Genomic DNA, 27,230 nt, shown 5'->3' on the forward strand with positions numbered 1-27,230 from the left:
TCGTTTTGTAATTGGATTGGTTTCTTCCATACAATCATATACAAAACTATGCAAATTTTGATTTTTATTAATGGATTTTGGACTGTTTTCAGTTTCTTACCAGTTTAGTTTTGTTTTTGGTCAGCATTTTGAGCTGTTTCCGGTTTGATTTTGGGTTCATTTGATTTTTGATGCAGTTTGTTTGGTTTTGGGGTTGCAATAATCCAAATCAAAACAACCCAACAAGACTTTCGTTCGATTTGATATGGGCTACTATTGGTTCAATGCATCGATTTTACCGGTTCAATTTAGGGTTTGACACCCCTAATCTAGGAAAATATAAAAAAACGTATACCGTTCTATCCCATAGCACCGTTGACCAGCCAACTAGTCACCATTAAGACCATTTACTCTTAGGCAGTTATACATATCCACCGACAAACACTGGAATATGACAATTTCGATCCTATTTCCTCCTTCCACACTCACTTGGGTGACTGCTCTTCAAATCAAAGCTACCATCACTAACCAAGACACCGAATATGGCAGAGGTTTGATCCTATGGACTCTTTCCGTACTACTGTGGGCTGTCTTCAAGCTGAAACTACCACCAGGTCCACCATTAGACTAAGTTGGATTATACCACATGCACAGTCACTGCTCACGGGTGAGTGAGATATTTTGAATTCTTATCTATTTTTTTTTAGGGAAAATTACATGATTACCCACTTTCGGGTTTCTCTTAACAAAATTATCCATCAAAAGTTTCAGTTAACAAAAATATCCAAAATTATGTTTCCCTTTATGAAATTACCCACATAAAGTTTAAGATAACAAAAATACTTAAAATTGAATTTGGATTTACAAAACTACCCACTCAAAGTTTTAGTCATACAAAAATACATGATTATATGTGGAAGATGAAGAATCACTATTTTGGGTAGTTTTGTAAATTCAAACCTGATTTTGGGTATTTTTGTTAATTAAAACTTTGGGTGGGTAGTTTTGTAAACTCAAACCTAATTTTAAGTATTTTTATTAACCAAATTTTTTTGTAGATAATTTTGTAAAGGAAAACTCAAAAATAGGTAATCATGTAATTTTCTCTTTTTTTTATTTGTGGGCCCAAGGTCTGTCACCAAATGAGCCATAGTAGATACCACATAGAGGGAAGGCTCGTCATGGGAGCCAAACTCGCGGCAAGGTCCACGTGGATCCAGATTTTCTTCTCTTTTTTCTAAAAAATAAATTCTAAATTTGCTATCATAAGGTGGATGTTTTTTTTTTTTTGGGCAGAAATCATAAGCTGGATGTTGACCATAAAAAAATTACAAATTATACCATGGTTGGCGGTGGTATACGCATATGTGACGATTATTTACACTATTAGATGCTCTTTTAAGCCTATGCATTGGTGGATTCTTCATACGCGAGCACGACTCCCTACACCCATCAGTAAATCCAAACCGCAAAAGTTGGAGAGAGAAAAGAAAAGGCCATTACCATTCACCGCCGACACGAGCCTCCCATGTGAAGAAGCAAGACGGCAGGTATGACTTCAATTCCAGGTAAAGCGACATCGCCTATTAGCCTCGCAGAAAGGAATAAAGTGAGAGAGAGGGAGAGAAAAAGAGAGGTACACTCCCCATAACAATGCTGAAGGTCATGACTGGTGCTGCCGAGTAAGAGAGGAAGGCACCTCCATGGGTCTCTCTGCTGAGTATCTACTTCGTACCTGAGGCTCATGTAGGAAGTAATAGAGACTGGATAGATCTCTCAAGAAGCTGTAAGTCTTTGTTCTTGTCTCTCTCTCTCTCTCTCTCTCTCTTTTTGTTGGGGGTGTTGGTGTTAATTTCTTAGTTTTGACTCTATCGAGGAATTGAAATGCTGATTCGGTGTTGACTGCATCTCCCATTTGGTTAAATGATGTTCTTTCTCCTGATAATTGATAGATGAAGTGTGTACAAAGTCTGGATGCCCTTTTCAGTTTACATGTATTGTTTTCTTTGGTAAAAGTTTATTTGTGTTTTTTATACTTCGATTCTGATAGAATTGTTTCCATGGCTGGATTTAATTTTCTTTTTCTTCTTCTGGGTCGGATTTTTTCCCCCATTGTTGCAACTAGTTTCCTAGAATTGCTTTAGGGATTTATGAAATGTATCTTCAAATTTAGATACATTTGGGAGTCTTATCTCACATTCCGACTGAAGGTCCTAAAGCTCAAAAAGGAATTATTCGTGATTAAAAATTTTATTCATATATTCTATAAGTAAAGCAAGAAATCAGAATCTATGGAAATGGAATCTCTGAACAGATGCAAGGTTGAATGGAGCAAATATAATGGTTTTTGTGCTGATAGTTTTGACTATTCCGACGGTTAATACCCTTACAGGAGGACCCTGTCAGGGGCATTTACTCAAACTGAGAGTTTTTTTATCCCAATCTATGGATTATCCTCAAGCCACACTACATTATTAGTGTTGTAGTTATATTTATCTGAATGTTCTCTGTTTTCTTCGTCCACTGATGATAAATTAGATATTTGATAATTCTAAACATTCTATAATCTTGTATTGTGCAGTTCAACTTGGAAATGGGAACCGTCACACCTGATTCTGAGGCTGTAGGCTCAGAAATTTATTCATCTTTGGGTATTATCAAGTTGGCTAAAGTTCCCGGAAACTATCCTCGTGTGTTGTCACTCCTTTCTTCACTTCTAGAGAGATGTGTTCAGAAGAATGAAAAATTACTAGACACTACAAAGAAGAAAGATACAGTTACCACATTTCATGGTTTAAGAGTACCCAGCCTTGGCATTCGGAAGTACATTGATCGTATATTCAAGTACTCATGTTGCAGCCCTTCCTGCTTTGTTATTGCTTACATCTACATCGATAGATTCATCCAACGGATGGATGTCCATCTCACTTCCCTCAATGTTCACCGGCTTATAATTACAAGTGTGATGGTAGCAGCAAAATTTTTTGATGATGCGTAAGTATTATTCTCTTTGTGGTTGAGTATCATATATTTGAACAGTCATCCTAAATATTGGAACATAGATGATAGGCCTATTGAGTATCATCCTGACACTTGGTCAGTGACTCGTTCATCCATTCTCTGATTCAGGAGGTCTTGGATCAGAAGCTGGCCATTACGTAGGTTAATGGATCAGAGGGTAATAAACTCCAGATATATGACTTAAGGTTGGACAGCCAAAAGGAATAAGGTTATTGGTTAGGCTTCACTCACAGTTAATCTGGTTTGGTCAATGATGTTGGCATGTGGAATATTAGACATTCATTTGGCAATTATGGCTGAGGTCTTAGATGCATTGACCTGGAAACTGATATGTTTGCCGTCAATTCCTAATGTCAATGAATATACACCTGTATAAATATTCATATGAAGAAACATAAAGGTATGAGAAGAGAAGTTTGTGTCTAAACAATAACAGAAAACCTAAACTAACTTATGGTTTACAATTATCCTGAGTTCAAGAATAGAAGATCATTTGCCCCAATAAGATTGTGGACAACAATTTATGTTCTTCATAAATCAACGGTGCCTTTTCAACATAGTACTGGACCATATTTTTGACAAAGGTGGAACTTCATTGGGGATGACATTTGTCACTTTATAGTTATTATTTTTTAAACTTTTTTTTTTTTTAACTCCCAGACTTAAATAAATTCTGAGAATAAGAGAAGAGGCAATCCAAAGAAGGTTACAGCTTCTCAATTCACCGCTTTGTTTACAACAAGATGCATCCTTAACGTTATGATAGTACTTTTAGTAAGGTTATCTATTATGTTGATATGTTAAATAATAGTTGAGACTATATTGATTTATTAAATTTTTTATTCTATCAATACTTAAATTAAAAGATGACAATGTTCTAGTGATCGTAATAACAACAGTAGCAGCTACTTCTAATTACCTTCTATGTTAATAGAGTAAATATTGAGTTTATTTCACTTGCTTTTTATTTTATTTCCCCCCTAGTTTCACTGCAATGGAATGCAGTGTTAAGGCCTTGTGTAGGGATAACCAAATGAAAATCAAATTCCTTGGACATTTGGGCTAAAGGCAGCCTTTTTGGTGGAAGGTTGCTCGTGGAAGGTGAATACTGGGAACGTGTCGTAGACAAGAATGAAAAATAACTCTTACTCCATGCTTTCATTATTTATGCTTTTGCACATCATTTAGTGTTCTGTTTATTAGTACTTATCTAAACTCTACCTTTTGCTCACTTTTATTTGATCCTATCGGGGCAAGTTAGATACTATTAGGGATCATTTGTGATATTATGAGATGCTTTACCTTTCGTAACTTCTGGTGAGAGGGGGAACTCATTTCAGGTTTGTGTATGAGGTGGTTATTTAGATCATATTGTTGAAAAGTATTCACAACTCTTCAGTAACTATTCCAATTCACTACCAAAGAGATCGACTTGATTTTTATTGTGATGAGTTCTAAGGGGCTACTTTATGGATGTTACTAATATAGACTGTAGAAGCATTGGGATGGACATTCCTTGTTTCTTCTTCCACATATTCAGCTTTGCCACTTTGACCCTGCTCCTTCGGCAATCCTGGGCCATCAAGTATTGGATGTGTAATTAGACATTTGGAAGCTCTTATTATGTTTGCTTTTTATGTATGCGTGGACCAAGGGTCCAAGGTGATTCTGTGATACTTGGAGCTTATGGCTTTCATTCACGGTCTAAGGGACATCCGACAGGATGACATTGGAGGAAGAATAATCATTGGTAATTCTTTGGTTTAGATCTGCTGATTCTTGTTTGACAAACCACAGTATTTGTTTCCCACTGGGATTTCCATTGCAATGGCCTCCTAGGAAAATCCAATGAGATGGTGGATGAACTGTAAAAGTGGCTTGGCAATTGTGTAGGAGGGGTTGGACATATGTGCCTGTTCTACATGTTCTTTCAAGAAAACCCTTTGCCTTACACTATTCATATGCCATTTTGGTGTTTTTGTCTTGATTTTTTACCTTATACCTCTATCCTTTCTTTGTGCTGATTTAGTAGTTTTAGATAGTTCATGCATCTTCTGTTTATATTCCAAAACTTTGTACTTTTGGTATGTTGGCCCTTTTTGAACTTCTTGGAGCAGCTTGCATTGGGTTTAAGATTTATGTTTCATATTTAAGTCCAGCATCCCTGTTCCCAAAATTTTATTGGGTTAAGGTTGAAATTCCATGGCGCAATGTTGGAGAACAATCATCTTGACATACGTTTAGCTTGGATTGGACCTCAATATCAATTTAATTGAGGCTGTGGATTCACCTCAACTCAATTTATCTTGGATTACTGGGTTTCTTAGACCTTTTTAGTATCCAGTGTTTCTTCTTAATTGTTGGGAAAAAATGAACATTAGTTGACACATCTCATGTCCTGGGAATTTGAAAGGGCAATCATCAAACTTTTGAAAATTTTTTGGTAAAAAATTTTTGAAACTTCAAAGAGTATGAGATAAGTGACCATCCTTTAACATATTTTGCTAGACTTGACTAAATCAAAGGCTTCACTTTGCTAATGTGTTTGTTCTTCATTTATATTTCATTGTTGTTAGTTGGCTCTAACCTGATATATATATCCTTGATGAATCGTGCAGATTCTTCAACAATGCCTATTATGCAAGGGTGGGGGGAGTAAGCACTTCAGAGATGAATAGGTTGGAAATGAAGTTCTTGTTCGGTCTTGATTTCAGACTTCATGTTACTGTTACGACTTTTGAATGGTATGGCCAACTGTTAGAAAAAGAAGGTGACGGTTACCAGATTGAGAGGCCGATCCAAATATGTGGGTTGAAAGAAAGCTGGCCAAACAAAGATGACGCTAAACGTGCGGTGGCCACAGTAGTAAGATACAGTTGTTAAGCCATGATCATGTAATACCAGTACCTCTTGGTTTCACAGAAAATTGTCATTCACACTAGGAGATAGGGATGTTTAAAACATGCTTGTATTTGTAGCCATATGTAACGGATGCTATTGAATGATTTTTTTTTTGGTGGAATGCTATTGAGTGATTAGTACTTGCTTCTTGCATGTTTGTCATGGGAGATTGAGTGCTTACTGCTTGCTTCAATCGGTGCCTTATCATCCCTTTCCCTCCCTTCGCCAATAACTCAAAAATGGAAAATTACAATGAGGAGCTGCAACGCTGGTTTCACAATTGTGTTGCTGCTGCAGCTACATTTGTCAATTACCCTTGAGTATTGCCTTCTAAATTGTAGTGAACACCGGTAAGTGTAATTTTGACATGTTCTACAAAAACACAAAAAAAAAAAAAAAAAAACAGTAATTTTGACAAGTTGAACAGCAAGTATTTCTTTTTAAAGGTTTATATTTGAATAATGTGAATCTATTGAAATATTAGCCTGGGAAAGAAAAAACTGCCATTCCCCATTTCTCACACCCTGATGGAACCAGATCCTGGCCGGGAGCACCTTGGTCTACAGATAACCCCTTGCCTCCACTTCGCCACATGTATCTGGGTGTGGAGAACGCAGACCAGCAGAGCCCTTTATTCCTATTATCTATTATCTTTTAGCTGATTAGTCCCAAAGTTTACCAGAAAAGTACAGAAAGGCATAAGCCTCGCCTGTGCTTTCAGGTTCACGGTTCACATAAATATGAAATATCCCAACAAAATCTCATCCCCTTCTAAAAATTTTTGAGAACAGAAGTTCGCAGCAATAATAGCTATGACATTCGATGGAAAAAGGCTTCAGATTGTCAGTCTCTAGTGTTTCCTACCTCTCCACCCCTCTACCTCACACTCTTCTCACTTCTCATTCTCCATGCCCCCCCTCCCCCCTCCCCCTCCCCCCCCCCTCCCCCAAACACCACATCTGACCGTCTTGCGTCCCCCAATTGGTGGGGGAGTGAGCACACAGGCAGTGCTAACCCAAATTCGATTTTAGTGTTTTTCCCAACATCCATAATACTTTGGTATATTAATACTGTGAATTGGTTTTGACCGTTGGATAGATAGTAAACCATTTTGAAGATTACAAGCCAAATTTGATGGCTTATTTCAGGCAAGTTGATCAAACCATCCAAATCGCAGTGACAGTGAAGACATGTTTCATTCTTCTTCTCATGCCCAGAAAAATCGTGGCCAAATGGTACGATATGAAGTAGAACCAGGGTCATACAAACAAATTCATCCTCCTTTGAACAGTAATAGCACCTGTGCACCTATTTCACAACCTGCTTTAGAGAGTGGAATTTCTGGTTGCTATTGCTGCTGTTGTTTATGACCACCAACTGTACTGGAGAATAAAGAGCCAAACCAACCAGACAAACCGATAGAGAAAGTGAGAATAGGTGCCCTTTTAAGCAAATGTGAGAATCAACTCCAGGAGAATTGAACATTATAGTTTCTAATTCTACAAGCAATTAGAAAACCTTCCTCTTACGCCAGAAACAACAATGACCTTCCAAGCAGCTACAAAGTTGAGCTATCTGGAATTATAAACGGGTGGGAGAACCCTAATCTCTGAGAATGTGTGTTATGGAATCCATGGATTGTTGATTTGGTGAAGGATATGATCTGGGTCCTTTCCCCTTGAATTGTGCCCTAGCAAGTACCCAATGTGGACACCCAGGAACAAAAAAATGTTTATGAATTTGTAAAAACTTCCCTACTCAGTAACAACTGCAGAGGAGTGGATGAGTGGCACAAGCTGAATAACTGAGCACCAATTGCCTCGAAAAGAAACTCACGAGGCCAAGCTGCACTATCTCCAAGTTTAAGTTTGTTCAGAGATATCAGAGAAAGATCACCTCATCCAAAGAGATGAATACTAGTGACACATAGACTATCGTCCAAACTCAAAATCACCGATGGAATGCATAAACATATAAAGGCTTTCCAAACTCCGAGAAGCTGTTCCAGATCAAGCAAATTAAAGCTCAACAGAAACAACATTCGTTGAGGACTTAAATCATATAATCAGAGTTCACAGTCAACTATAGATAAGAAGATTCAAACTCATACGCAAAATTGTTTAAAAATGAAGCTTAAACATAGTTGAAAAACTCTAATCTTTGATGTTCAATTACTAGAGAAACACTAGCTAATCTGAAACAGAACAAAACATAATAACGCAAGCAAGTCTCGACCCATGAAAAAAATCCCTGCAGACAAACCTCCTCTCCCCTGTTCTCTTTGCTCAACGGTAGGACTTCTGGAACCTCGCACGAGCACCGCGACCGCCGAATTTCTTGGGCTCGCACCGCCTGGGGTCAGCAACTAAAAGCGTACGATCATACCTGACAAGGATATCTTTGATCTCCTTCTTCGACTGCTCGTCCACGTATTTCTGGTAGTAAGCGACCAAGGCCTTAGCGATACTCTGACGGATCGCGTAGATCTGAGAAGTGTGACCTCCACCCTTTACTCTGATCCTCATGTCAACGCCGGCGAAGCGATGACGCCCAAGCAGAAGGACCGGCTCGTAGGCCTTGTAGCGGAGGATCTCCGGCTCCACCAACTCAATCGGGCACCCATTAATCTTGATCAAACCTCTCCCACGCTTGCAGTGGGTGACCGCCACGGCTGTCTTCTTCCTCCCGAAACATTGTACGGACTCGACGGCGGCCGCCATGGCTGATGACCCTTCCTGGAGCCCTAACCCTAACGACTCGAAATTTCTTACGGAAACGAATTGTGAAGCTTGTCGAAGGTTTAATGATTCTTCCAGCATTTATAGACACTGATTACCGTCTATAATAATTCGAGTACGCAAATTTCTTTCTTACCCCAAAATTTATATAAATTACAAATAGCCCCCTGTAGTGTGGCTATTTGCATGAAAACCCATTTGAAGAATGACGAAGCGGAACCGGAATCGGCCGCCATGGCTGATGATCGCAATGTTCTAAGAATCGGGATTGTATTGGTGGAATCGGCCGATTCAGATCTAAAGTGGCCGATCCGGCTAAATCAGAATCTGTTGAGGCCGAGCCCTTTGCCGATTCTTCATATTTGAACTTTGATCGATGGGCAATCTGGATCGGATCCAGCTCCTCTCCTTAGCGCCTGTCACCCAAGTCTTGACCATAGCTACTTGGGCCAGCGACATATGGCAAGGCAATGATCCAATGGTTCTTGATGTCTCATTCTCCAAGCCTTTATCAGTGCCTCATTTTCCACGCTTTTCTCAAACCATTGAATCATCACCTCCCATGTGTCGCTGGCCCAAGTAGCTATGGGCCGACCTGGGTGATGGGCACTAAGGAGAGGAGCCGATTCCAGATCGGATCCAGTCCCCATTTTTTAAACCTTGACTTAAGAGCAGGAGCACGTCTGTTAGAAGAAATGAAGTGGATGCAAACAGCATTCAAAAGGTGAACTAAGTCACAAACAGAACTATTTTACTTTCCTTCCAAACAACCGACAACCCCAATGGTAAGTTTCTTGCACCTTTTCTACTTCACCTATGAAAATATGGTAAAAATCTGTTGGATTATTCTTGATAAACAACTCGAGGCCTTTAGCTAGATCAGTTCTGATGTTATGCTTGTAATGTAGCCAAAATCCTGTAATGTTTATGCTTGTGATTTTTTGCAATCGTTCCAATTATAGTTATCTTACATCTACATATGATTTCCTTACCGATGGACTGCCTACCTCCTTATTTAAGGATAAAATTCACAATCTTAAGTTTAATCCTGCAAGGCTTACTACTTCATCTTTCATATGGAGAGAAAAAATGATTGAGGAACTCTAAATTAGTTGATCTCTGTACAATATATTTTCCTTTTCCCCGTCTTTTGGTTGAGGATCTCCCTACCAAAAAAATCCAAAAGATGACTTCCACCAAGGATCACACATTTGAGGTTTTTCAGCCTCTTTACATGGACAATTCAGACGGAACAATAACAATCATAAGATGAAGTTGATATTGGACCCCCAAAAAAGGACGGAGACTAATCGGGTTGCCTTTGAGATGATGAACAGATGATTCACCTGAAACTCGAATCTCTTACTACAACACAGTCCTCCGAAACTCAGGAAGGCAACAATGACTTCCTTTCATTATTCAGGCGTCTCTGCTTGAGTGGACTCCACACAAATTGTCTCCTTTGTAAAGCTAACACTGTAGGATGCTTCGGCTTCCATGACCCAACCTGCATTGGTGGACTGCTCAAGAATTTCCTCCTGTTGCCAACTGGTGTTGCCTCAGATGTAGCAGCAGTTCTAAGTTCCCGCAATGGTGAGAATATCCGAGAGACCCTCCGATTCTTCTGTGGATCCCTTACAAATGAAAGCCGGCCCCCCCCCATCTTGCTGGAAGTGGTGGCTGGTGTCATCATCGAATCAGGGCGAGTTGTTGCAATAGACACTCGTCTCTTGGGCTGATAAACTTGCGTGGTTGCTGCCGAAGTAGGTGCTCGAACAACAGCAATTGATATCCTTCTTGGTCTCATTAGAGTCTTTGTGTTAGTTGTTGTCTTAGACTCTTTGTCCTCCACTGAGTTGGATGTGGCAATGTTATATTTCCTGGGTGGAGCTGAAGACTGAGGCAAAAGGTTGGTGATTCCTCTTAGTGGCGGTCTCGCCTTTGAGGGAGCCAGTGGTGGTTTTTTCTCCCTTGTGCTCTCACTTAGTTGAAGTGTCAATGCTGATGATTTAACAGAAGTTCTAGTTTCTTGCTGAAGTCTAGTCTTCCCCTCTTCTGCCAGTTGCCTCTCTAGATCTCTAACCTGATGCATAGGTTGAAAAATTTATCCTTTATACTGTGACTGAAGCTTACTGAAATTAAATGCCTCCAAAGGGAAAATGATAGTCCTTCCTATGAACTACAATTACCTTTTCCTGAAGGCTTCTGCAAAGTTGTTCCCGCGCTGCAGACCTCAACTGCAGTGACTGTAAGCTATCCTGTAACTTCTTTGTTTCCTTCTCATCCTGTCTTAGCTTCTCGGCCTGTAAGCACAATTAACAAGATAATCAAGTTATATTAGGTGATGGAAAATTCAATTTTTGGTCCTATTTCTCTTTGTCATTCTTATCATTGTTGTGGTAGAACAAATCATTACCATCTGTTTGTACTTGAGAAGTTCAGTGGGGTCTGCCTGTTTGCGGGCAGGGCCATGCTCAATTCCTCGGACACGGCTAGCAAAGTTAAGTGAGCATATGGTCTCTCCCAAGTCTGCAGCACTTGGGCTTATTTGAACAAACATGAGTGTCTTGCAGTCTCCTCCTGTATTTTAGGTTCTGATTAGTCTTAAACAGTGAAAAGAGATGAGAATATGATAATGTGAGATCTCATGAACTAACCCAAATAGACCCTTACTAATCAAGGATCAAACAAATAGGCTTTGTATGAAAAAGAATTCTGGCATCCTAGTCACAAAAAGCAACTTCATGTGAAATGAATGTTTTAGCCCTTGTCAATTAGAAAACGAAAGACCTCCAAAGGCTTTTATGAATTATAAAAAGACATTCTTATGTACAAGGATGTATAGATTCTTTTCCCCCCAATTATTTTAAGAGAGAAAGGGGGGAGGTATAACCTGTAAGAAAATGAAAAAAGATTCTGCAAGGGCTAAAACATTTGGAGGTACAATCTGTAAGAAAATGAAACATGATGCTGCATCTGAAACCACATTTCAGATATTTCTATAAAATTAGCCAAATCAAGTGCCCTGATTTGGCTAATTTTCCATTAAATAGTTCATGGACCTAGACATCCACAGGAATAAGATATTCTAGGACTTTTTGAATGATAGACTGATAAAATGCAAATCACATAGTATGAAATAAATTCCAAAAGAGAAAAAGAGAAGAAGCTCACCAAGAGAGCTCTGCAGCAAATGGGTGAGCTTTGAGTTCCTATAAGGTATATGGGCTGTCTTGTTTGCCAGAGCAGAGATAACATCGCCAAGTGCCGAGAGAGACTTGTTAATGAACTGAGACTCCTTCAACCTTTCACCCTCAACTTCAATCCTCCCAACTCGCTCACTTCCGGCCAAGTCAACCAGCCAGAGGTGGCTCCTGGTCCTTTGCCCATTTACCAAATTCTCTCCCCTAACAGTTACTCGCAACAAACTGTGCTTTCACAAGATGAAAATTAGTACAGTGAATAGGATATTATGGTCACTTACACCTTCATTATCTGTCTCTGTGATTTCACTGAGGACCTTGTAAAGCAACTATTTTAGACATCATAACTAAAAGTTCAGCATGTTAGACTATATTGGATTTAGGATACAGAATGCATAAATATTTTGTGGAGAATGTTAAATCCTGGGATAGAAGAAACGGGATTTAAACCAGAGAGTGGTGGTAAGACGAACAGATTTTAAGAGTTGCAGTTGCCTATACTTTTGTTTTTTTTTAAAGGGGGGTGGGGGTGGGGGTGGGGGTGGGGAGGGAGGGAATAATAGAACTATATTCATATGAAAGGTAGATTAGATAAAATACCAGTGTGAGCGGCTGCTAAGCTCATTAGCATTAGTTGATCCAACGGATCGGATTTGGCTTCCAGTCTTTATAAGTTCCCACACCTCATCTATGCCATAAACACGAGCTTCGGAAAGCCCAGGGACTTCCTGTGTTCCCTCTGCTGCTTGCTTTATCTCCAACCTTCATAAATTTTGCAAGAAACCCACAAAACATAAGCCTCCTTTTCTCATCTCTAATTTTAAATTGAAACAGATACAACTCAGTTTTTTTGCTGATTTTTAAAAGCCTAACAGCGAGCACTTACTTCTTCGGAGGTTGGTTGGAATTTTCTGCAAGAAGATCCCTTATCTTCTCATTGTAAACTTCTAGCATGCTCACAAACAATTCATATCTCGTGGTACTGCTTCTCTGCTCAGAAATCCGGAACAATTTCTCCAATGCCCTATAATTAACTCCCCTATTTTCAGGTGTTCCTTCCATAGTAAATGTCTTCCCAGTTCCTGTCTGCCCATAAGCAAAAATGCAGACATTGAACCCATCTAGAACTGAAGTCACCACAGGTGACGTCTGTGCAAAAACGTCCTCTGCACATTTATGAAAAACAAGGCTTAAACACCATAACATACATCAATAAAGACAAGGTTTCAAGAATGGGGACAGGCCTATTCTATCAGTAGGGTTAGGGATCTACAAACCGATTTTAGGGTCTTCATTTTCAAACCTTGATAAAGAGTTCTCTCTCTCTCTCTCCTAAGGTTACCTTGATTGTCATGAGGACCAAAGACATGGTCGAACTTGAATTGCTTCCTGGACGAATCAGAGCAAATAATCTGTAGCTCAGAATCTTGACACGCATTAAAATCTACCACAGAAGAGAAACCACTGGCAATCTCATCTTGATTTAGAGGTCTGCATCTACAGAAGACTCTAATGTTGCCTTTAAGCTCAATTACTTCATTGTAGAGCCGCTTCCGCTCAGAGAACTCCTCAAGATATTTCTTCTTCAGAGTTTCATGTTCAGTACCTGGTAGACCAATAAAAGTGAACAGTAAATCACCTTAAACAGTGGTCAGATATAGCTGCGGAGAACAGAACGGTAGGACAATTATGGATCCAAGAAAACATACTGAGAGACTGAAGAGCCGACAAAACATCGGAGCCAGGAAAAGATTCTGTCACGAAGCCCTTCACTTCACCAGATAGAACCCCGTGCTCGCTCTTCAAGTCCTGGAAGCGGAAAAGGGGGGGGGGGGGGGAATCAGATCCGCTTTTTTTATTTAAAGTTCCTCCTCTTACGAAAGGTGTCGCCTCACAAATTACCTGAATTTTGGTGCTCAAAGAATCAATCCTCTGCAAAATGGGAGGGTTCCGTTCCCGATTTGATGAAATTTCACAGAGTTGATTTGAAAAATCATCGTCCTTCCCTTTATTGTTATTTTCTTGGGCTTGGTCTGAAACGTCAGCCAAATCACTTTAGGTCAACCCGTTAATCGGAGCAGGAGCAAAAGGAAAGACGGAAATGGAAGAAAGACGTGACCGAATAAAGGATAAAGCAATCTACGCTTAGGGTTACTCATAAACCGCTATCAATAGCACTTCTGTCAAGAACATAAGAAAACCAGAAGAACGACAAATCGGAGGAAGTTCATACCATGAATTGAAACAACATCGCATTTCTCCATGACGGTTTCTAGGGTTTGATCTGAAAAAATATTTATCAGTCTCAGATCATTCGATTCTACAGAGATTAATTAAAGAAAATCAAAATAAGAAAACGATAGGATTTAGGGTATCTCTTTACCTTCCATGGCGTTGCTTTCTTCCTGTAAGTCAGAGCTCTTGCTCTACCAAAGCCCGATTCCAGAGCTCTTGCTGGACAGGAGTGGGATCGCAGAGCGAGAGAAGGAAAGAGAGTGAGAAGGTGAGAGAGAGAGCAAAGGGGGGAGAGAGAGAGATTTTCTTGGGCGGCCTAGACGCTCTAACGGTCATATAGTATACAGTATTATGACTGAATTCGAGTTTGAATTGCAAACAAACATGGGCCGTTGGATCGAGTGATATGTTAACGGCTAGTTATGGAGGCTCCGTAGGTGGATCTTGACCCAATGGGTCTTGGTTGTTTTTTTGAATTCAAATTGTTGCAGTGAGTGGTGAGATGCAGTGAATAATCAGTGGTTGAGAGCATTTGGGCGCATGCCCTAAGCAGCTCTCAATCACTCGATGTTCACTATACCGATGCAGTAGCTGCAAACAATTTTCATGCTATTTTTTCCGCTTTGGTAACTCTGAGGAAAGGAATCGTAGTTTTGCCATAAATGCCTGTTTTCCTTTTTGTGAGGTAAGAATTTGCATTGGTAGCTTTTGAGGAAAGGGGTTGGAGAAAGTTTTCCAACTACGGTAATTATGGGTGAAGGAAAACAATAGCCATCATTGGCCACCACTGGTTGATTGTATCCCCCCACTAACACTATTCGAAGGCCTTAGTTCTTCCTTGACGGTGGTTGAAAAAAAAAGGGAATCTCAACATATCTTCCGATGAGAATAATAAGTCGTTCATAATTCATATTTCCAATGAATCTATTTAAGGTAGTTGTTGGTGTCACAAGCATTTGTGATATTTTCTCGTTCATAATTTATATTTCCAATGAATCTAGTTAAGGTAGTTGTTGGTGTCACAAGCATTTGTGATATTTTCATAAGCCACAAGACAGGTCTGAAATGAACATTATCATAGTTATCATATATAAGCTGTTTGCTCTTGCACAAATTTCAGAGAGTAAACAATAATGGTTAGAGTACACATACATTCATGAGGGCTATTTGATTAAATTCGACATCGAAACTTGACACATGTTTGATCTAGTTCATATCCTCATCTTTATCCATTAGTGACACATCACTTGTCCATGTGGCAAAATAAGTGTCTTATGAGGTTTGGCAAATAATAGACCCTTGTGACAAGAGTATTTCACCATTTTCTCTTTTATGTAAAATGATAAGCTGTGTTACTAGGCTTGGCAACACGATGGTTATGCTACCACCCACTCTATTTATAAACTAGTACTTTCTAGTCTGCCAAGTTTGAAGATGATCTCTATGTGTTAAGTTTCATGAAAACTAGAGTTGGTTAAGTAGCAAAATAAAGTTTTGAAAATCTATTTAGAAATGAAAAAAAAAAAAAAAAAAAACCTGAAAATACATAAATGACTAAAAATATCAGGAAATCCACCAATACAATGAAGTGTGTATGGGTGAACCTAAGTCTAATATTTGTTGCACATCTAATCTAAAACCAATTTTAGATATCAATGTGGTTGAAATTACCACATCACCCTTCTGGGTGTAGCTTAGACTAGAAATACTTTTTCCTATACTCTTCACACTATTCCTTTTTTGGATCCGGCTCCTCACCTGAGCTCCCATCGCCCAGGTTGACCTATAGCTACCTAGGAGAACGCCACGTATCCAAACATTGATCCAATATTTTGAGAGAAGACACGGAGAACAAGGCGTTGACAAAGGCACGGAAAATGAAACAGAAAGAACCGTTGGATCACCTCTTAGACACGTGACGCTCGACAATATAACTATGGACAAGACCTGGGGGATGGGTGCTCAGGAGAAGAGCCGAATCCTCCTTTTTCTCTCTGTTTTAAGGGGGTGTGGCAGTTACTACCACTTAGCAAATAGCAAAACTGCTAACAGCAATAAGAGATAAAGCCATAAGATTGAATTCTTTTTCCTTTCCAAAATGGTGATAGATAACCAACAAAATTTGTGAGCCGTAGAAGCCTTACAGCCCACTTAACTGTTCTAAATTAGTTTTTACTTTTATATTCCCCTTATTTTACAAGTCTTTCTAATATTTTAGATTTGACATTAACTTTGTTTGGATATAGGCCAATAAGTAAACTCGCAAGGTCATTTCTGTGAGGTTAGCAAAACTCTTTTATCTTTTAATAAGCATTGTATCCTGTGAGCAAAAATTTTAGCATACAAAACTTCAGAATGATCATTTCCATAATAAATAAATAAATAACTTCACAAGGATCATGATTAAATTTTTTATTTTATTATTATTATTATTTTTTTTTTTTTTGGGGTGGGGGGGGGGGGGGGGGGGAGGAGGTGGTTAAAGTCTAGTTTGAATTCTATTCTTATAGCTGAATATTTCAATTTAATGTTACCAAAAAAAAAAAAAAAAAATTAAGAGCTCAATATTAAAAACTTGGCTTCTAGTATGTTGGGTGCTATCTAAGACAGAAATCTCTCTCCTCATCAGAAAAGAAGCTGATTAACTTATTTCAAGCTTGCCTGTGGACTCATCTCTTCAATTTCAATTTTTTCAGCATCTTGACATGTTTGTGATATTTGAAATGGTTTTACAGGTTTAAGTGGAATTATAGCTCTTCGTCTACTTGCTTTTGTTCACTGAATAGACAGGCTATGTGAGCAGTTACTTGCTTTAGTTCACTGAAAAGACAGGTTAGTGAGCAGTTTTAGTGCCCTGTGAACCCTATCAAAGGATAAGAACAAGAATCAATAATGGTCCACAATGTAATTTTGAATTCTTTTAAGCATGAATACATTCAATTTGAACTCTTCTTAGAGATAATTTGCTAGCACCCAGACGTATCAGTCCAATTGTTACATACTACTGAAAAATATTATTAATGTAGCCAAACAGAGTTCTTATAATTTGTTACAAGGTGATCCTGATATGTTAAGTCATACATACAATTTTGCAATTATTAATATGTACATAAACTCATAAAGACAGCAAACAGTGTGTTTGAATTTCTCAATCTATAGAAGCAGTCTCCTGACTCTCCTCGGCATATCTTGTTCAATGGCTATTGTTTCCGGTTGTTTCATGACCAATCACCCGATCATCCTCCACTGAACTCGTCCAATCAAGGAAGTGGCAACATGGTTTCTTGCATCCATCCATTTCAATCTAGCTCTCACCACTTTGGAATGCAAAAGGACATTTGCAGTGACAATTTAAATGTCAAAACCAATCCACATGCTTCCCAGAAGCTTTAGGTTGCTTCTTGGGTTTCTGATACCTATTGTTCTCAAATTGAGCTTTAGTAATGAGGGAATACAGCAAGTCTGCCTCAGCAGAACTGTCATAAGGCACATTCAAGAAACTTGCAATTGGGAAAAAAAAAAAAAAAAAAAAGGTTAGTGATAAAGTTGAATGAGAAATCGCAAAATTTTCCGAGAAGTATAGAGTGGTACCTTTCGAGTAGCTCCTCCAGAATAACTCTTTGAGAGGGTGTAACATAATGGATACATTTTCTTGGGCACTGTCCAACAGCAAGTTGGACTTGGTAATCTTCATTATGTCCTGCTCAAATAAAAAAATGTTTTGGAAAATGAAATCATGAGTAGAGGAAGGTAGACATAACCTACAAATGAGGTGGTTGGTAGTGGTACATGCTCTGTTACATGGGTTAAGGCACAGACAAAATGGCCAGAACTCAGGTTCATCTAAACTCCAAGGTTTAAGATATGGAATCTCAGCAAAGATAGGGTCATCAATTGGGAAACGGTGATCCCATCAAGAGAAAATACAAATTTGCGGCATAACTATTAGAAATCCAAATTAAATAATGAACTTAGACTCTGCAATGCTTGAGGTTGCAGATGCGTAACTGGACAGATATTGGATGCATTCCCATTTCAAGTTCCAGTAAAACTGTAAAAGTAAACCATATCTTTATGGTGGGTAAAATGAATGGCATGGGTATCCAGACCACAAGAAAGTTTTAACTCTGCATTATAAGTTGATGGACATTAGTCAGTATCTTTACGGGCATATTAACTATATTCTTCTGACCATCCAACCTAATCATTATTCTGGATGCAACCTCTTACATATAAACATCCTGCTAGGCTAAAAGATACTTCTATATGCACTCTGGCTGATCATAAATCAGAGATTAAGGTAAAATATTTTTGTTTATCAAGAAAGGGATACTTCTATATGCATATGTTAATATTTACAGAATGTCGTGAAAACCTCCCCCCCTCCCCCTTCTCCTAAATGCATCTCTAATGCCAAATATCTAACGTTGGGTTTTATATCATCTTATTCATTCCTTCGCCTTCAGAAAAAAGATGGCATTCCGGCAAGTTTGTTTGTTTGTTTCCTTTTCATTCATTAAAGGATGAGAGCCTTCTACGCATTAGGAGGAAGAGGCTTTCCTGCATTAGGAGATCAAAAGATTATATCTGACCTTGACTCATTGCACGTGCAGTACCAGTTGAAGAAACAAAAGAAAACACGTTGGGTGCTCTTTTGACACATGAAAACGAACATCCTGCATAGAAAAAGCATACAAAAATTCATTAGCATTGAGTCCTAAACAAGCACAATGGGAAGCCAGTGGATGTGCTTCATTTAAGATGTTTAGTTCTCTGAAGAACCATCAAGAAAAGTAATTGTTCACCGTGGGAGTCTGATGAAGATAAGTCACTTAATAGGCTTATTTTATTGGATTGGATTATGTATGTGTTAAGCCTCTGATCCCATGGGTTTTTTTTTGTAATGAGTCACTTTAATGGGCCTAAAAATATGCGTAAAAAGTAAGAAAATGAGATTTAATTCATTAGTTAGAGTCCTGTTTTGAGTCTATTTTCTTTGTTATTTCAGTTTTCTAGTCAGTTTAGGTTTGCCAATTAGTTAAGGATTGGGTTAGGCCTTTCCTTTTTAGTGTTTGAGTCAGTTTTGAGTCTTCTATATAAGTTTGTAAGGGCCTATAGCATTGAACACGAATTTATCAATGAAATTGCAGCTTTGTGCTCCCAAAATTCTGAAAAAGAATTCTTCAACAACTGAGATAGCTGTGGGTGAGAGGCCCAGGCTAAGATAGTCATCCCACCATCCCATCTCAATCCTCCTTTTCTTTTTATTCTTTCGCCATTTTCTTCATCCGATAACAAGTAAGTATTGTTCTTCAAGTTTTCATTGAATTTCTTCAAGTCTTCTAAAAATTTGGATGTCACACGTTTTTTTTTTTTCGGATTAAGCAATTCAGACATCCGATCGAACTCAAATTATGACCAGGCATTCAAGAACCCTAATTTGGAGATTGATTCAAATCTGGTTCTGATGGTTTGATCTTGAGATATTAGCGAAATATTGATTCTACCATTCCCTTCTCAAGATCTGAAAAGTTACTGTTTTCTGTTCAAATAGTTACTGTTTTGTTTCCGTTTGTTGATTCAAATTAACTCCTTCAATTTACTAAAGATCCTACCTGTAATTGGATCACTTGTGATGCGATCTTACATTAGAGTCCTAAACAAGCACAATGGAAATTGATTTTTCCAACATAAAATCTGATTGGGTGAGCTAGCTAGCTCACGAGGTAAAATATGGAAATTTAAGAGACATAAATATATTTCTTTTAGAGATGATGAAAAGGATCAGGAAATATTGCCTCAAAATCTAGGTGGTATTTCAAGAATACGACATCCAAGGTAGCACCCCGTTTATTCTGTAGGAGAAAATTCTTGTTGGATTGTAGATGAGGGTACACAGCTAACAAGAATGGACTCAATGCATCATAGGTGCTCCTCACTTGTGCATTTTTTAAAGTGTGCCAGTGCATCAGTTGAACCATGTAACAGGAGGGATAACAACCACAAAAACCAGCCAGAAGAGTTGACGAAGGGTTATCTGTTATAGCAGATGTCATCCAAATCTAGTAGCCTGCATTGCATTCCATCAGCCAGTCTAGGCTGTCAAAAACTACGAATTTTTTTCCTATTCATATCTTCACTGGGGATAAGTGTCACATAACATGACAATGCAGCAACCATACCAAAAACTAAACAGAAACAGAATTAACTATTAAGGGTTGAGTACCTTTGCCAACACAAAGAGTCTCATTGACGAAGACATCAAACGCCTCGCATTCTGGTTTGTCGAAAGGATCTATACATTCACTGCAAATGCATCATACAATAAGATTGAGCATAGAATAACTTTGGGACTCTAAAGTGAAAACAATAAAGAAATTGCCTGCCTAGACATTTTCTTGGGAACCTGGGATAGTAACAGATATAAAACAGAATTATCAGCTAAGATTTCCATATACATATTCAAATAGAACTCCAAATATACCTCTCGGTGGTCTCAAATTGGAGGGACTTGGACAACAGCTGCAAACCCAAATGAAAAGCAGTTTGCAGCAAAGCACTTCATTAGTTCAACCAGCGTCAGTAAGAAGATTAGGTGGAAAGTTTAATGGTCGCTCACCCACTTTGTCTACAACAAATGTTGCTGTGTAGTTCCTAGTTAATGATGAGTACCTCATATGCCTGAATCACTCGCCGGATCATTACATCCGATTCACCAGCATCTTTGCATACATCGGGATGGAACTCCTTAACCTGAAAATGGGTAAAATTTCAGACAGAAAGTAAACCCATAATCCAGAGAGTATAAAAAGATTGAAATTTTAGGGAAGACGACTTGGGATTCCATTCATACTCTAGCGCGAAAAGCGGCTTTCAGGACAGCCGGTGAGCAATTCTGCTCGACTCCAAGCACATCGTAAGGGGAAGAGATCGGAAGCCAGTCATCCTCCTCTCCACTGGTTCTGCAATTAACTGTCAATGGAGATATTCGAGAAGAGGAGGGGAAACGAATCGGATTACCATGGATTGGAGACCTTGGGAACTGCCAGGAAGAGGAGAAACAATAGCCGTTAACACCACTGGTGACGGTATTAACGGCTTTTGGGAAAGGAATGAAACTCGGGCTTATATTGCTGAGGAACATGGTACCCATCTCTCTCTCTCTCTCTCTCTCTCTCTCTCTCTCTAAAATTCCATTCTCTGTGTTTCTGATTCTGTGGAAGCAACGCTTGGCGTAGATAATATGGCTGAGAATTTAGATTGCTTACGAGATTTTAATTATGGCCCACAAGAATCCAACATCAACGAATGGTGAATTCTGAATTTAATCCATCAGTTAATTGGTTGGATTGGCCACAAAAGGAGCTTAAGCTTTTTGGTTTCTTTTTCTTCAATGGTTGAGGAAAGAAGAGAGAAGCTGGATTGTAGTGAGCCCAGCATTCTGTAGTGAAGGATCGATCAAAAATATGGAAAAAATGGTCCTCCTCTGTCCTCTCCCTCTGCTTCGACTAACTCGGCTTCTCCCTCCGCACTCTTCATCAGCTCCTCTAAATAAGCGATTCCCCCTCTCTACCAGTTTTATCTTTGCAAGCAACACCTACCAACAGCACCCTCTCCCCACCGCGATGGTCATCAGAGGCACTGGGGAGGGTTTTCTAGGGCAGGAGGGACTGTATTCCATGGGGACCTATAACATTGGCTCGGAAAGCACCTCTTTGCTCTTTGTACTGAAGCTTATTCGTGTATGATATCTTATACCCAATCCCAGGTTAATCCATGTTTGCACTGAAGCTTATTAGTGTATGATATCTCATATTCTATCCCAGTTTAATCTAGAGAGGGATGTGGAGGTTGAACGGGCAGAAAACCCCTACATAAGGGCATATAAGACTATAAGGGATGTAACCCCACTTAAATTTTAAGGACAGTTTTATACTTTTTGATATTGGGGTTATTCTCCATTGATAATGAAGTATAATCTCACAAACCTATGTGCATTGATTATACAAAGCTTTCAAAGGCTTCCATTGTAAATATCCATATTACGATTTTTTCACCACTTACCATGTATCAGCAGTACTTCTAATTAGCTTTAATTTGTTCATTCATTATTTTTATCTTTTCTAATTTTACCGTGTGAGTTCAAATTACATACTAACATCAATTTCACAGTATGCTTCAAGCAGGACCCTTCATTGTTGATGCTCTGGACGCCGTCCCCGTTCGAGAGGAGCCCCACGCTCCAATGGGTATATGAAATTGAGGGAAAATTGTACAGTAATAATGCTTCATCAGATGGAAGCAACAAACCAGACTGTAGGGACTGACATATCTGTTAATGTTCCTGCTTCATGTTTTCATCCAGTGGTACCATTTAGGTGAAAGAGTGTAACAACCTTGTTTAGTTACTCAAATAATGAGAAAATAAAAAGGATAAAAGTCACTAACACCACAAGAAAAACATTAAACTGTGGAAGAAATAGAGGACAGGACAGGACAGGCCAGGCCACCCACCCCTCCTCAGGGTAGCCTTGTTTTTTTCCTTCCTACCTAGAAGCAGAAAAATGATTATATCGGACTTTACAGACAATTAACAGGCCCCCCTGACTCTGATATCGGAGGAGACGGTGCATCACAACAATTCTCTACATCACCTGTGCAATCTGTGACACGAACCTCCACTCTACAGTCTCTATCACCCATCCATGGTTAGTTGGCAAGAAAAGATCAGCACTGATCATCTATAACTGGGTATTTTGTAGGTTTGGTGGTAAGAGCTCTAGAGAAGTAATTACATATCTCTGATATTATCATCTGGATCAAATCAGAATGCCTGCACATAATTTGCCAAATGAAATTCAGTAACACAATGGGATCAGAAGTTACTAGTTACACATTCACACCTTGATCCAGAGAAACATAAATAACATATTTAATAAATGGGGAAAGGATAACCATGCCACTAGTATAGCCTGCGCTTCCCAAGCATAAACAATGGGGAGCAAGAAAATGGTTTGTCCAAAAGGGGGGCAGGAGAATGGAGAGAGAATGTGAGGGAATCCGGTTCTGGTGGTAAGTACAACATTTTCTCCCTTGAAATATACACAACATATACATCTGTGTGTGTGTGTGTGTGTGTGTGTGTGTGTGTGTGTTGTGTGTGTTTCCCAAATAGTGTAGATGAAATGTCCTATTGAGTAGTTTAATTATATTCAAAGAATGACAGCAAATGTCCTTCCACTGCATGATGAAAACATTATGGTAAAGAAGCAGTTTCATTCATCCCCTCATATTTTGCAAGACATACTCAAGGCAGCAGGTAAATCCCTATGTTTCAATAGGAAATTTCCTAAACTCACGAGCATATACCTTGTAAAGTATATGGTATCACCAGAAATGAAACATGGTGAAAACATGCGACAGTAAAAACTTAAAATCTGTAGTCATTTCCCTCTACTCATTATCTAAATACAGAACTATGCTATTGTTGCCCTCGAAGCATCTTTCCATATTAATCTAAACACTAGTTTCACTTAAAGTTTAACCAACACATATCATTAAAAGCAACCCTTGAAAACAATTACTAAAATATACATCAATAATTCTTAATATGATACTTCAACCATTCCTTGTCAATTATACTAGGTATTATATGCATCAATCAAACCTTCCAAGTTTAAAAACTTGCAAGTTATCTTCAGTTTAGCTCATATAACAACAAATATTATTCTATACTCAAGGAAGAGGAAGCACATACCCAGGCCTGGCACTCAATTTATCAAACTGTTCCAAGATAAACAAGATGCACGTGTGCCTTAATGAAATAGCATGGTAGGACTCAGAAAGATCATACATGGTTGAAACATTATCCAAGGATATATCCTGAACCAAAAGAAAAATAAATATATTAAGCAAATAATAAAACATATAAAGATCGTATGAAAAAAAAAAAAAGGAAGAGGATGAAGGGAGGTGAATAATAATCAACTATCAAACTTAAGTTCTTTGCTCACCTGTGCAATGGCATACTCACAGAGCCGCTTCAGTCCCTCCAAGAGATACTGATCTGCAGCCCTAAGAAGATCCTGTGCAATATCTAATGTAACATCTACAGAACCAGTGTATATGAACCTGATTTCTTAAAGAATATCAGTAAATCATGGAAGATTACCAGGTACACGTGTCAGTAAAACAAAATTAGAAACAAATGTCAACCTCATCATTAGCTCAAAGACCTCCCACTTTATATTCGGAATCTCTATGTCTCTTGCATCCTTTTCCTGCAATGCATTTTAACAGATATTATTACCAGATATATTTAACACATCACTGTCCTTGTGCTCCATGTCAGTGATTCATCAATTAATTGGATCAGTTGACGACAATAGCGGCACAACCTCATCATCAGTACCAACTATTTTTTTCACAGAAAAGGAAAAGAATCACAGCATGCAGTCATGTTTGGAGAGAAATGGAGACACACAAAAAACCTAATGTCATAGGAGAAATTGTCCAAGCAAAGTTCAAACTATAGCTTGCATACCCTATAGCCACCATCAAACATTGCACGAAATGTGTCCGAAGAAGCAAGAAGAGCAATTCTGCAGGCATAGAACCGTCTACCTGAGTAGAAAGAAAATTCTATTAGTTAGCATCCACAGATGCCTCTTATCCAAACAAAGACACTGACATGGATTGAAAATTCTGACAAGAAAATTTAAACCCATGAAGCAGGCAGAATACATATTAGCTGAATCTAACCATGCAAGGAATAATTTACAACCTTCAACAAGAAAGGTAACATCCGATAGCGTCACATCATTTACGTATTGCTCACCCAAATATACCTGCAGCAAGAATCGTTTGTGTCAACAAACAGAGAAACTGAAAGCATTATTTTCTAATTGGACAAAGAGCTACAGTAAAGATTTAGAATGTAAATAGGTTTCATGAAAACTTTAATGTGAAACTAGGACAAAACTAATGGTTGAAGTAAAAGCAACAATCGAAATAAACATAGGGCACAACCTCAGAGACGAGTAATTAACAAAATGAGAATGACATCTCTCTGAGAAGTCATCACTTAGCATTTACTACCAAAATAATACACCGGATAGGTAACTTGGCATTTGAAAACATTCAACATAAGGGGGTATAGATAGAGACATACAAACGAATCAAGGGTAAGTACCATACCCTAACCCACTTTCATCCAAACTCTAAAGAAACTATTATATTTCTTGACAGCACATCTATATCATGAGGTACATGCTGGCAGCATTCATGTGAGAAGTCATAACCGAAAATGGAAAAGTAAGAAGCGACCAGCCTAGTGCTCTGAATTTGGCTTGTGATTATGCACTATATTTAAGCTTACGGACCAACAAAATAACCTTTTGGCTTCTAATTAATGATTATGCATTAGTGTCAAGTTTTCAAGTGCTTATTTCCAAATTTGAAACTCACGTGTCACATAAAATTCCAAACTAAGTGCTTCCCATAGAAAATACTAAATCAAAAAGCTACCCAAAAGCTGAAGAAAAACATTTATCCAAAATTTGGGTTGGGTCACCAAAAACAAAAAAAAAACAAAAAGGTCAAGGAGTTCAGGAAATTGAAATAGGACAATCAATAGAGCTGCATGAAAGGCGAGGTTGTAATTAGGCCTCGGCTGTAGCATAGGTAAAAGATAACACCAGCAGAGGAACTTACATGTGCAAGTAATACATAACAAGAATCTGGCCATTAAAAACAACTAATCAAACAAATCAAGAAATGGTTGAATACAAATAAAACTCATTCATCTCTTTGAAGGATTCCAATATGACACATAATCATTTGACAAGGAATCTCACCTGTGGCGTTGGAGATGGAGGAGCTGCATCCATAGGAGACAGAGTGGTGGCTTTGTTAGCCAACTTGTACAGGGCTACAGCACCATCCAGTTGTTCCCTTACGCTTGTAGACCCAAGAAGCCCCAAAAGCAACTCTAGCCCTGCATGGAAATAATGTAGTCAAAGCTTAAAGTAAATAGTCTTGCACAAACTAAGGAGAGCTTGTACACCAAAAAGCCCAGAGGTTGGAAGAATATCAAAAGGGTATGACACTAAGAGAAGCCCACCATGGTTATCAATGAATATTGTTCTTTGGTCATCAAGTGAACAAAGATGAGCAAGAGCCAAAGCAACTCGTCTTTGGACGGCCTTCTCTGCAACGCACATCAGATATAACAAATGTTTCAATACCTGCCCCGAAGAAGAACAATCATTTACTGGATAAGTAGACTAAGTTCATCCGTTATACTGATGTACAGATTTCTGACCAATATCATCCCCAAAAATTCATAGGATAGAAGTTAGTGATGAACAGTAGAATGGCTCACTCTTCCAGGGATCTTCTCCTCTAGTCTTTTCAGTGTTTTGGCCACACAGTCTTTTGTTGCCTGTAACGCAATTATAGAATCTAGATAAAAATACTGATGCAGCAAACTATGATGGAACGAACATGAGAAAAACTTTGAGGTTGCTATAGTAGTTAATCACTAATTCAATCATTGAAAATCATATAATAGTGGCAATAACACATCACATATACCCAAAAAAAAATTATTTAAGAAATTAAAGACATCACCTATACACTCAGGAGCCAACCGAAGGATTGAAGCTATTTCACAAAATAAATAAAGGTACACGAGCATACGTGAACAATAAATTCTCCATCTTGCAGCTTTTGAACACCTCCTACTTTGATAAATTCAGAAACATTGTCCTGAAAGGATGAAAAGTAACAGGTTTTACTAATTTAATAACTTAATGTAGAACGATCAGCTTTAAGAACTAAGCTAAGTAAAACCAAAAATGCATTCTCAGTGAGCAGACAATCTTGAGAACTCCTACCTCATTGTCTGCAAGACCATAAAGTGCAAAAGCAGCGTTGTGTTGTAGAGACCCATTATTTGAGTCAAGAAGCTTCAACAATGGCACTAGACCACCATTATGAGAGATGCCTAGCTTGGTTGTGCATATCCTGGGAAAGAAGAAGCAAGAGGTGTAACTCCCTACTCCAAAAATGGGTTTCAAGTGAGATCACACTTGGATCCATGGACTAAAAAGGGGAAAAAAAAAAATTAAATACTTGGTCTTTTTACCCCCCC

At 38.6% G+C, this 27,230-nt stretch overlaps 4 protein-coding genes and 1 pseudogene across 4 annotated transcripts; 1 reads left to right on the forward strand and 4 right to left on the reverse strand.

Moving 5' to 3' along the window:
• Positions 1-1,535: 1,535 nt before the first annotated feature.
• On the forward strand, positions 1,536-6,041 carry LOC122057064 (cyclin-P3-1-like). Its single transcript, XM_042619057.1, has 3 exons — positions 1,536-1,765; positions 2,561-2,973; positions 5,619-6,041. Exons 2-3 carry the CDS (start codon positions 2,573-2,575, stop codon positions 5,881-5,883), a joined length of 666 nt encoding a protein of 221 aa, XP_042474991.1. The 5' UTR covers positions 1,536-1,765; positions 2,561-2,572; the 3' UTR covers positions 5,884-6,041.
• A 1,878-nt stretch (positions 6,042-7,919) lies between these two features.
• Positions 7,920-8,696, reverse strand: LOC122057169 (40S ribosomal protein S16). Its single transcript, XM_042619181.1, has one exon. The coding sequence runs from the start codon at positions 8,619-8,621 to the stop codon at positions 8,187-8,189; it is 435 nt and encodes a 144-aa protein (XP_042475115.1). The 5' UTR covers positions 8,622-8,696; the 3' UTR covers positions 7,920-8,186.
• A 1,033-nt stretch (positions 8,697-9,729) lies between these two features.
• Positions 9,730-14,391, reverse strand: LOC122057016 (kinesin-like protein KIN-14S). Its single transcript, XM_042618998.1, has 11 exons — positions 14,226-14,391; positions 14,076-14,126; positions 13,745-13,875; positions 13,552-13,651; positions 13,185-13,448; positions 12,729-13,008; positions 12,443-12,604; positions 11,814-12,067; positions 11,056-11,219; positions 10,829-10,942; positions 9,730-10,722 (listed from the first exon to the last, which is right to left on the reverse strand). Exons 1-11 carry the CDS (start codon positions 14,230-14,232, stop codon positions 10,027-10,029), a joined length of 2,223 nt encoding a protein of 740 aa, XP_042474932.1. The 5' UTR covers positions 14,233-14,391; the 3' UTR covers positions 9,730-10,026.
• Positions 14,392-17,057: 2,666 nt separating this feature from the next.
• On the reverse strand, positions 17,058-21,825 carry LOC122057672 (chaperone protein dnaJ C76, chloroplastic). The gene is made up of 7 exons (XM_042619866.1): positions 20,931-21,825; positions 20,750-20,830; positions 20,562-20,599; positions 20,304-20,383; positions 18,670-18,753; positions 17,669-17,777; positions 17,058-17,577 (listed from the first exon to the last, which is right to left on the reverse strand). Exons 1-7 carry the CDS (start codon positions 21,228-21,230, stop codon positions 17,436-17,438), a joined length of 834 nt encoding a protein of 277 aa, XP_042475800.1. The 5' UTR covers positions 21,231-21,825; the 3' UTR covers positions 17,058-17,435.
• Positions 21,826-22,408: 583 nt separating this feature from the next.
• The window catches only part of LOC122057668, an 8,836-nt pseudogene continuing 4,014 nt past the window's right edge, over positions 22,409-27,230 (reverse strand).

This window comes from Macadamia integrifolia, chromosome 12 (assembly GCF_013358625.1).
Source record: "Macadamia integrifolia cultivar HAES 741 chromosome 12, SCU_Mint_v3, whole genome shotgun sequence".
Classification (NCBI taxonomy): Eukaryota; Viridiplantae; Streptophyta; class Magnoliopsida; order Proteales; family Proteaceae; genus Macadamia; species Macadamia integrifolia.